Raw genomic sequence first — 12126 nt, forward strand, 5'->3', positions numbered from 1 at the left:
ACTCCTATGAAGTCTATATCTTCATCTGGGTGAAAATTTAGTGTACACTATAGAGTAGACAATTCCATTCATGTCGTGTGACATTCCAATGGTGTTACGCCGACCACATGGAAAATCTGTGTGGCATCTGTATGGTCTCACGCCGTGCTCAATGTGTTTGGTTGATTTTTCAACAGTCTATATAAATCAAAACAATAGACGAAAATAGTTTCAATTATATAATTTTTTCTTTAATATTTTAAGTACTGGTTAAAGTTTTAGGAAATTTGGTAGTGTTTTTAATTATAAAAATTATAGAATAACTGCTTCAAGTAATAAGTGTTTCTTTGTTTCCTCTATTATATATAAGCTTGTGTTATTTTAAATCCATGCATTCTCCAAGGTCTCTTAAAAGGTCGTAATCAACTGTAATAAAAATAAAGTTATTGTTAAATTATAAATTATATTAAATATTTGATTTATTGCACCTTAAATTAAGTAAGTAACTTTTATTTCACATTAACATCACACAAAAGTAAAATTTTCAAAATCTTTTTGGAAAAAATTGTAGGCCAGTATTGCACAACATTATATAAATAAAAAAAATGCGTTTTTGCATAAAATATATTTTATATCATTAAAAGTTTTTTTGTTCTTCTTTATGATCTCACAAGTCACGGTCACAGGCTAAATGTGAATGCCCCAATACCAAAAATTTATGGTCAATTTGCTTCACTTTTGATATCTTGTTTGTATAATGTAAGTACAGAATAGAGACATTTTAATATCCCTGTTTTGTCCTCCGAATTGACCACTATTCATAATTAACATAAAGGAAACGTTCCTTTATGGACAATGTGCTAGGGGAACTCTTATAGAGTGGCTTCTCACAATTCCTTGAGCTTTTGTCATTACATGGTGCATGGTCTAAATATTGTTAGGTTGCTGTCCTCATTGGATACAATCCTGTACCAGATGAACGGCTTCATGTACGGATTTTCCCACCAGAGTCTTTATTTGGTCTGCCCATCGTGTCGGAGCTCTTCCTCTTGGTCTTCGGCCTTCTACCTTTCCTTCTACTACCAAGAGTTCCATAGTTCCCATTCTTCTGGCTGTGTAGCCGAAGTAATTTAGGTATGCTGGGTTTACTTTTTTTAATAGCCTGTTTTTATATGAGGCTATTCAAGGACAATGTCTATGAACTGACAGGTTGGCCCTGTGCTTTGTCTAGGATACACAATAAATGCTTCTGTAGGCCCACATTTCGAAGGCTTTGATCTTCTATAATTTTTTTTTTGAGAGTCCATGTTTCAGCGGCGTATGTAGCAATAGGAAAAATAGGGAAATTGACCAACCTGAGCTTAATATCCTTTGTTATTGGTCGGTCTTTTCATATTTTAATTAATTTAGCTGTTGCGGTTCGGGCCATTGCTAGTATACACTTGATTTCTGAGGAGCTGTCCCCATTGTTGGTTAGCAGATACAAATCTGTATATTACTTCGAAATTCGCCGCTTGGTGTATGTGCAGTAGATTAATATTTGCCCTGTCTACGATCATTATTTGTTTTTCCGGTGTTGATCTAAGTCTGAATTCTTTACTTATCCGGCTTAGTCGTTCGGTGATGATAAATCATTTCGACTTCGTTCGCTGCTAGTATAAGTGTGTCATCCGCGTATCGCAGGTTACTGATTTATCTGCCTCCTGTAGTGATTCCTACATCCCATTCGTGTAGTACTTTCCTCATTTGTGTTGTATAATAATGGTGATAGTATGTAGCCCTGTCTAGTTCCCTTCTTTGTTTTGAATTATTTGAATTTATTCTGTATACTTTAACTTTGGCTGAGTTTTTATCATACAGATTTCTTATTAGGTTAACTAGGTGGTCATTGGTACACTGTGTTACCTCGCTTTTTATATTATCTGTCTGGTGTTCAATATCTGCTCACGCGTTCCTTTTCCTGGTATGAATTCGCATTGTTCTTCGGCTATCTCTAGAAGTAGAAAGTTCTTCAGCCATTCATCGATTATCTGTAACAGGATTTTGTTTACATTCGAAATAATGGTAATGATTATTAATTGCTTCATAGGTTAGTGATCCTTTTTTATGGATAGGGATAAAGGTTGATTCGCATCACTCATCAGGCCATTCATCTGTGATCCATATCATGTTGAACATATCCAGTATTACATCTATGACAATCTCGCCCATTGCTTTTCGCAGCTATGCCATCTATCCCTGGAGTTTTTGAAGTTATACTTCTATACGCGCGCTCCACGTTGGAAATTTGTATGGGAGTGAATCTGTGAAATCATTACATATGTAAGATAATGAGTAAGAGAGAGACAGAAGATATATTTTCTCTCTCTTCCTCTCGAATATAAAAATGTTCCTTTTGTATATATAATTTAATATTATATATATTATATAAAGATATATACATATAATATTTATATATAATATTTATTAATATTATTATTTATGTGATATGTTTTGTATTATTTATTAAATGTTCATAATTATATTAGTCTTTTGTATTTCAAAATAATAACCTCAATAAATCACTGTATGATCCAAAACTATCAATTTTGAAATTTGTTTGTGTCATGTCCTCGGTAGTATAGTAGTCAGTATCCCCGCCTGTCACGCGGGAGACCGGGGTTCGATTCCCAGTCGGGGAGGACTTTTTTATTAATATTATTACATGGTAAATTAAACATATATGCGTAAGTAGAAAAGTTATGTATTTTATTGTCATTTTTAAATACTTATGAATATTGCATTTTAATTTGTATTGTATTATTATATGGAATTATGTTGCACTGTATTGTAGTGTATTTTTTTATGTATATTATTGTCATTTTTAAATACTTATGAATATTGCATTTTAATTTGTATTGTATTATTATATTAATAACAAAATAAACAATTAATTTTACTGCAGAGTATGTGTAAAAAATTTTGCATTCAACTCCTTTCATACATATATGAAAATAAAAATATACATTTTCATCAAAATGTTGATTCAATCCTTCATTTACTATACTCCTATTACAGGTCAAAAGTTGTTTATTAATTGTTAGTAAGTTGTTATTAATTTTGTTTCTCTTTTTGCTATGTCTTACCTATAGCATTACATATGTAATGATTGTGCAGATTGACTCCCAAATAAATTTGTAACGGCGAATGCGTGTGTAGAAGTGTAACTTCCACCGGCAGTCCCACTGGACTGCCACACCCGTTTTTTTGTTTCTTAGTTGGTTGAGAGCCTTCTCTACTTCTGCTCGTAAAATCATTATTTCTGCATATATAATTGTCTGTTTCTTGTATTCTGAGACTGATCTGGATCTTTTGAAATCTCTTTGTCTAATTCTGAGCAGTAGTGGAGTGGCTAGGTGTTGTTAAGTAGACTAATAGAATCTGACAAATTTGGGATCGTCTTAAACCATAACTTAATTTTAGTGATTCTCAGCTAGAGGCACGTAAGATTGGCAAGATTTGGACAGTTCATACGATCACTAGTTTTAAGCATGTTTAGAGGGGTATAGACAGTCTTAAGAAGCAATGAAAGTTCCATGAGATTTTGAACGGACGTTTCACCAATGAAATCTGCGATATTTTTGCTGTTTTAAAAAAATCAAATTGATAGAATTTAAGTATGACATATTTTTTCAATATTTCTCTTTATGATACAATATTGAATTTTATTTTTTAAATTTCTTAGGTGTTGAGTCAGCCTTATTTATAAAATATAATTTTAAATAATTATTGTTTATATCTTATTTTATTTTGAATAATTCCAATTATACACTTCAAAAATTGCGCAACGTATTTATTAAGACAATTTATTACTACTGCGCTGTTATGTTAAGTTGACTCATGTACCTAAATAGTGTACGTAGTAGTAATGCACGCGCATCCTTTAAATACGTTTAAATACTCTAAGTATATTCCAAAAAATAGGGATAACCTCCTAAGACCCAGAGTATTTTTTTAAATATTTTCAAACTATTTTGTTTTTTTACCCTTTTAGTTGATTCCTACTTAGAAAAAAAAAATATGCAATGGAAAATCTGGCTTTTCTCAATGTCATATATATTGGGTCTATCTGTTACCAAAATAAACTTAAACATAAGAAAGAAACAGTACAATAAATACTCAAATTTAAGCAATCTTTTATTATTCATTATTTTTATACACAGAACAATGTATTAGAACTTAGTCTTTGGTAAGAAACTGCAAAAAACAATTTCGTTTCCGTGTACTACATAAAAATATCTTACATTTTATATAAAATGCAGTTGACCTTCATCATCATCATTTTGGCTTTACAACCCTGTGTGAGTCTTAGCCTCCCCAAGAATTTTTCTCCAGTCGTTCCTATCCATCGCCTTTTCTGTTTGACTTCGGCAGGTATAGGTTGAATTTAGACTCTTCATTTTTTATGTTTTGGCTTCAGGTCTTCGTAGTCGCCACAGGTCTCAGAATCGGAAGACTGAGTGTTGTCCAAAATCATTTATTCCCCATTTCTAACTCGAATAATCTCAGTTGAGGAATGTTTTTGGCTGGTATATGTTTTTCCTTTTGTACTGCTCTGTATTGACTGCCAACATTCTGTCAACAAGGTCAACTCCACCCATGAACTGATTGTAGTTCGTGATCACCTCAGATCTATTAACCATTTCGTATTCCTTGAATTGACGAATTCCTCAATTACCGGTGAAAGGTATTATCATTTCATCTATACTTATATTATCAGATCTTATTTGAGCATGATAACCATTTAATATACTGTTGAACAGAGGTAAGACTTTCCAAATTTTGTTTACTTTTTGTTGTTTATCGATATCATCAAAAACAACCTTTAGAGATGTTCTGATTTTAAAAAATCGGGTTCGCGTCATAGCATTTTTGACGATTCTTCTTCTTAGCCTTCTGTCGTCCATGTTTGGACATAGGCCTCTCCCAACTCCTTCCATCGGTGTCTATCCTGAGAAACATATTTCCAATTTGTTCGGGCTATTCTTTTAATGTCATCAACCCATCTCATCTGTGGTCTTCCTCTTGGTCGTTTACTTTCGTAAGGTCTCCAATGTTGTATTGTAGTATTCCAACGTTGGTCTTTTTGTCTAGCAGTGTGGCCCGCGAAGCTCCATGTAAGTTTGGCAATTTTTGTTGCTATGTCCTCGACTTTTGTTTTGGATCTTACCCAGTCGTTTGAAGATTGGGACACCATAATTTCTCGACCAATACATTCTAATTTTTGGGAGCTCTATAGCACTCATAACGAATAGGACACCAATAAATGTTTTTAACTCTACTTGTCAATTTCAACTCTGTTCCTTTTCTTTCAAGGTATGTTCTATTTGTTGCTACAGTCATGGTTTCCAATATGCGGTCATCACTATATTGCTTAAAAAAATTTTCAGGAGTCCATAACTGACAATCCACATCTTTATACCCTTGGCTGGTAAAGGGGTCTTTCTAGGGGAGAGAAATTACCGATCCATGCATCAGTTAAAACAGGTAGTGGTACTGGAGTATCATTACGGCGACCTCCACTACGTCTTACTCTTGTTCTGACACCACGACTACAACTTACTCTGATAGATCTACGTCTAATAGTACAAATAAGGACAAATAAGTACAAATCTTCTTCATCGGAAAGGTTTAGATCCGATTCGTAAAAAAGCTCTTCAAGTTCTTGTTGAGTCTTGTCAAGTCTCTTCTTGTTCTTGTTTCAACAACGTAACAAATGAAACATTTGTTACGGTGTTGAAAATCGTACAAAATTGTTAGTATACAATAAGACCCTATGTAATACTTATATGACAAAATAAAATTAACAATAAAGGTTGAGGCCCCACGTAACACCTATATCACATAAAACTATTACCTGCCACATTCAAAATATGTCCTCATGAATTTACAAAATAAAGATCGGGTAGCAAAAACTGATCATCTAGATACACAACACATATAAAAATATGTATAAAAAGTATATGATGACATTAATATTTTATGAATACTTACGTCGTGAACATGAGGACGGTAGGCCATCTTTCATGCTTCATTTGTTATATTGTTATCATTGAGCAAAAAGACAAAAGAGGGAATCTAATCGTTATGAAAAGGCGACCAAAAAAGTGGCCTCTGATGGCGGACATATCCGGAAATGCGAATGCGCCAAATTTAAATTTTCCGACACTTATTAACAGTAGCTATAAAATAGTTTTCAGAATGTGTCTTAGACGAGAAAATTTTAATTAAATATTAACGATAACAGTCTAAAATGTGAAACAATTGTTAAAAAACTTCAATATAAATAAGATTTCATGTGACAGTTGGGACAAATAATAACATAACCCAACTATTTGATTTCTTAAACAAGGAAAGACTCTCTTTCCTTGTTTAATTTGGCCTCTCAAGATGGCACTTCCTGTCTAACAATATTTTTGCCCCTACTACCTTTACATTCCCTCTTTTGTCTTTTTGCTCGATGATTGTTATACACTGTTTTAACCTATTATATTTCACAGTTACTTATACAGGTTCCCAACCCTAAGAAAGTGAAGTAGTTTTTTTTCTAGATGACGTCACTAGAAATGTTTGATTTTTATGTTGTATATATATCACCCTAGGCCCCAGGAGGTTAAAGTTACTCTTTTTTTTTATAACTTATAACTAATAATGATTGTAAAGCTTACTTGTTGGTACGTGGTATTTTGGTTTCATTCCTACTGGGTGGTTAAAACAGTGAGCTTTGCAAGGTAAATCATATTTGCATTCCCCCTCTTTAGGTTTCCAATGTTTGCAACATGGTCTTAGACAAGTTTTTGATTCAGTTTTATTTTCTTTTTTTCTATCTTTGCGAACGGTACTACCTGGCCTCGGTAATTTTAACTCGGCGCACCAGGGGCCGCATGGATTTTCATCTGCAGGAGGAATCAGTTTTAATATGCATGGCTGGTATCCAAAACAACATCCCGTTACGTTAGGTATCTTAAATATTTATAAAAATATAATTATGATAGAATAAAAATTAGGATATATATCTTAAACCAAACACCAACAATTGAACAACATGAAGCTTCTCAAGAATTATAAGGAATTAAAGAAAAAACATTGGCTAAAAGCATTAATATAAAGACGGAAAGAAGAAAATTCTGACCTAGTAGCTTAAATTGTATAATATTTACCTAGTACTTAGAATGTTTGACTCCGATTCTTTGCAAAGATAAAAAATAATCAAGAACTTCCAAGTGATCTAATACAATCTTGGGTCGAATCATAAAGAGTGCAAATGGTGGAATCTAAGTGCATTGGATCTACTATATTCCTCGCAGTGACTATTGTAAGTATGAAGTGTTGGTCCCAAAGACTGGGGCATTTTTTGGAAAAAAGAGCGTTAAGTGCACTAAAATGGCATAACAAAGTATGTCTATACACCAACCCTCAAGAGGAACAGCAAAACAATCTCACGTTTTTATAGATTGTTATGAATCAAGTAGAGTTTTGTATGATGTCTCCTTCTTAAAGTGCCCTCTCCTCAATGGAGGTTGGCTACTACAATTTTAAAATCTTCTCTATCTTCAGCTGTTCTTATTAGCTGTTCAAAATTTAGCCCTGTCCATTGTCGGATGTTTCTGAGCCACGATAGTCTTTTCCTTCCTAGGCCTCTCTTTCCCTCGATTTTTCCTTTCACTATAAGTTGGGCATATTGGTACTTATTATTTCTCAGTATGTGGCCTAGGTATGATGTTTTTCTAACTTTTACTGTGTTAAAAAGTTCTCTTTCCTTGCCTATTCTATGCAGCACTTCTTCGTTTGAGGTATGCGATGTCCATGAAATTTTGAGCATTCTCCGGTAGATCCACATTTCAAAGGCCTCCAATTTATTTACGGTTGATGTTTTTAGGGTCCACGTTTCAACTGCATATAGAAGAGTCGACCAGACGTAGCATTTTGATAAACGTAGTCGAATTTCGAGTTTTATTCGAGAATCACAAAGCAGTTTTTTTATTTTTTCGAAAGATTTTCTGGCCTGTTCTATTCTCGATCTTATTTCTAGATCAGGATTTAGGCTGCTATCGATCCAACATCCCAGGTACTTAAATCTATTGACCTGTTCTAAAATGTGCCCATTTATTGTGCAAGGTTGAGGTACGTTTTGATTTTTTCGGATTGACATCACTTTGGTTTTTTTAATGTTTATTTTCATACCAAATTGCTCACAGGTCGAGTTGGTCTTGTCGATGAGTCGTTGTAGACCTACGTCGGAATCCGCAATTAACACTGTATCATCGGCGTATCTGATACTGTTGATATTTACGCCATTCACCTTGACTCCATCCTTGGAATCCTCCAATGCTTCTTTAAATAGAAACTCGGAGTAAAGATTAAACAGCAGAGGCGACAGAACACATCCTTGTCTAACTCCCCTCCTAATTTCTACTTCTGCGGATGTGGAACCTTCGATCCTAACTCTGGCGTTTTGGTTCCAGTACAAGTTTTTTAAGAATTTGATGTCTTTTCCATCTAAACCGACTTCTTGCAAACGTTCTAATAGTAGGTCGTGTCTTACTCTATCAAATGCTTTTTCGAAGTCTATAAAGCATATAAATATATCTTTCTGTTGGTCGTAGCATTTTTGTGCGAGAACTAGTAAACTGAACAGGGCTTCTCTCGTTCCCATGCCGGCTCTGAATCCAAACTGATCGTCTCCGATGATTGTTTCGCACTTTCTGTTGTTTGTATGATGAACTAATCACATTCTACGGACGGGTTATTTTAAAGGGTACAAAAAATGCCCTAAAAATAAGACGTAGTTTGTGGCGGTTAAAACAAGAAAATTAGGCCTTTGCCTGGGCAGTAATCAACTGTTGACAAAGTAAATAGCATAAAGCATAGTAGTTACCAAGTTCCTTTTAGGTGATGGTTCATATATTCTGTGCCATGCTGTAATCACATCAAAACAAGTGCTGAATTGATTGGTGGTCCCGGTAATAAACTTTCGGTTTATATGTTCGGCATGAAACATGAGAGCAAGTATAACGTAGTAATCCACTATAATAATATAACGACTGTAGTTACTGATTTACTTCGCTCTTAAAAGACCTGATTTCCCTTTGGAGAATTCACAAACAACTTATAACATACCTACATATATATATTTCTTCGCTCAGCTCGGGAATATTTTGACAGATTCATATTCGGAAACATACAACACAAAAATTCCTACCTCACACTATTAACAGCTCAAACAAACTTATGGTTAATTAAATATATAATATATTATATATACACACATGTCCAAAAGTTTGGAATATGTACAAATAATGTATCTACGCGTATAGTTGTTTTAAAAGTGTTGTTGATATTCATTCTAGAGCGTTTTTGAATGAAAATGATAAAAAATTTGAATCGCTTTTGTATGATTTTGGTCACATTTAACTGATTAGCGTATTTACGCATTATTTCAGTATTTGTTTAAATTTTAATTGAGCCGTTTAAAAATGCCTAGAAACGTGATATCTCATTTTGACAGATCTAGAGTAATTGCTTGGTTACAACAAGGCTTGAGTCAAAATTATATCGCGAATATTGTTGATGTTACTAAGAGTGCTGCATCGAAAATTAAAAAAAAATTCCAAGATTCAAATGACGTAAAGGATTGTCCCAGAAGTGGTAGAAGTCGATGTACAACATCATCTCAAGACGGGCAAATAACATTGATAGATCGCAGAAATCGTCTGGAATCTACAAGGAATATATCCAGAGAACTTTCTAGGCTTCAAAGACTGAATATTTCACGGCAAACAATAACACGCAGACTAAATGCGGTAAATTTGTATTGTAGAAGACCGCTACGTGTTCCTAAACTAACCTACCAACACAAAATAGTAAGGTTGCAATGAGCTATAGAAATGGTGTATCATGGTCCTAACTGGAATAACGTGATGTTCTCTGACGGGTCAAAAATTAGCTTGCTATCTGATTCGCGAAAAATACTGGTTTGGAGTGCCCCAGAAAGACAAGCCTGACTAGAAACAGCCCAACCGCGTGTCCCATTTGAAGGTGGCAGTATTATGGTTTGGGGTGGTATTATGAGTGGTACACGGACGCCACTGCTGGTTCTGGAGAGAAGAGCCAATGGTGCTGTGTACATCGAGGAAGTTTTAAATCCTGTCGTACGTCTATTCCGAGGGACAGTAGGTGATGAATTTGTGTTTATACATGACAACGTACCTCCTCATCGAACAGCAGCAGTACAAAATTATCTGGAAGAAGAAGGAATACCTACATTACAGTGGCCCTCGAATTCCCCCGACATGAAACTTATTGAACATGCTTGGGACATTCTCAAAACACGCATTAAGAAGCGAAATAATCCCCCTATTACACTTCGAGAAATAAAAGAAGCTGCACGTGAAGAATGGGAGAGAATTTCGCAAGCACAGCTCGACCAGTTAATCGGCAGCATGCCAAATCGCCTACAGGAATGAATACAGGCCAATGGAGGAAATATTAATTATTAGTTTTATTAAAAATTATTTTTTTTTATACTAATTTATTTTTAAATGTAAGTTGTACATTGTAAGTTTTTCACTCCAAGAGAATAAATAATTTTTTTGCTTATCGTTTATCTGGTTTAAAGATTTATTTAGTATTGTTGAGAATTAAAACAAAATGATGTTTAACTATTCAGAAGAGTTTATATATAAAAATCGATAAAAAGATGAAATATTCCAATATTCCAAACTTTTGGACATATGTGTAGTTAATTAAATATATTAGTTAAATATTTTAGTTAAATTATTAAATAGTGGGAGTGTATACTAGACCCATACGAATTATACTTATTTTGTAAGATAAAAAAACCAAAGTTTATGTTAGTTCTATCATACACAAATGTTAAAAATACTTAATGAAGTATGTGACATTGTCTTACCTTTTCTGATTGACTGCTAATTTTGTGGAATTTATTTCGTCAAAATATTTTGTAAATAAATAAATATTGAATGGAGTTAATTATTGTTAAAATTTTATCTTATTTATTATTTTTTTATTATATTTACACAAAACAAAAATGGTGATGGTACGAAAACTATTTTCGAAATAGTAATTTTTCAATTTGTATATACAAATCTATAAACGATTATACAATCTTAAAAATAAAACATTAAGCCTTTGATTTATTGTTTTAATTTATACAGCTTTGTTTTGTTAATAAGTTGCATGTGAATTAATGTTCCTTAACAATAAATATATTGGCTATGAGCACGTATGCTTGATTTGGGTAGTAATTTCCAGCTATCCACTTCTAGTCTGTGAAAATATAACTAACTTAAACCCTATTCATTTTACAAATTCCCAATCGTCAATAGAACCACGTGTAAGCCAAACAGGGTCGTACTGATGTACGACCTATGTATCATATGATTTTTAAAAATATTTACTTTTGAAACTGTTAGTGTAAGAATTTCTTGAAATTTAATCATTGTATCACAATTAAACTAAACTCTAAAAATAACACGACCAGTAAATAACTTAACAATAACTATAACATAAATATAACACAATATATTAACTTAAAAATCAACACGATACAATTTGAATTTAAAATGCTGGCAAGTTGGGATCTGTAATATGAGAAACTGTCTCGCTTAAGGTAATAAATTATATTTAATATCCTCTTCACGAATGAGACGGCGAATATCAACACGTGCTCATGTTTACTGATGGGAATTTGGTAAACGAATGAACTTTAGCAAAAAAAAATTTAATAAATTCACTAGACTGTTGAGACTGGGATTAGCGAACCGACTTTACAATCTTTTTTTTTTTTAATCACTTTTCTTCGGTAAAGACAAAGCGTTGCTTCTGTCGGTAACTTTCAGAGTTCCACACACCTTTTTTTTACAGTGTTAATACTTCATATTGTCCTGAAGCTAAGATTATTAGTGTTAATTTATAAATTATTCAGTACTCTAGTCAACCCTGGAGTAATATCTTTGATATAAGGTATTGAGAAATATCTGTTTAAAGTTGGAATATTAGAGACTCTGTCATTGCTGGAGCCATCAGGTTCATCAGTGTTAATCGCAGGGAGGGTGTTAAGTCTTCATTATGGACTGTGTTAAACAA

The 12126-nt window shown here is 33.4% G+C and overlaps 1 protein-coding gene across 1 annotated transcript in view; it reads right to left on the reverse strand.

Annotated features, from left to right (window-relative positions):
* Nucleotides 1–189: 189 nt before the first annotated feature.
* The window catches only part of LOC140434515 (uncharacterized), a 31112-nt gene continuing 19175 nt past the window's right edge, over nucleotides 190–12126 (reverse strand). Inside the window, exons 4-5 of the mRNA XM_072522842.1 lie at nucleotides 6687–6981; nucleotides 190–405 (exon numbers count right to left, since the gene is read on the reverse strand). Of these exons, the coding sequence (XP_072378943.1) occupies nucleotides 356–405; nucleotides 6687–6981 (345 nt within the window). The 3' untranslated portion in view covers nucleotides 190–355. The remainder of the gene's footprint in view (nucleotides 406–6686; nucleotides 6982–12126) is intronic.

Source organism: Diabrotica undecimpunctata, chromosome 2, assembly GCF_040954645.1.
Source record: "Diabrotica undecimpunctata isolate CICGRU chromosome 2, icDiaUnde3, whole genome shotgun sequence".
Taxonomy (NCBI): domain Eukaryota; kingdom Metazoa; phylum Arthropoda; class Insecta; order Coleoptera; family Chrysomelidae; genus Diabrotica; species Diabrotica undecimpunctata.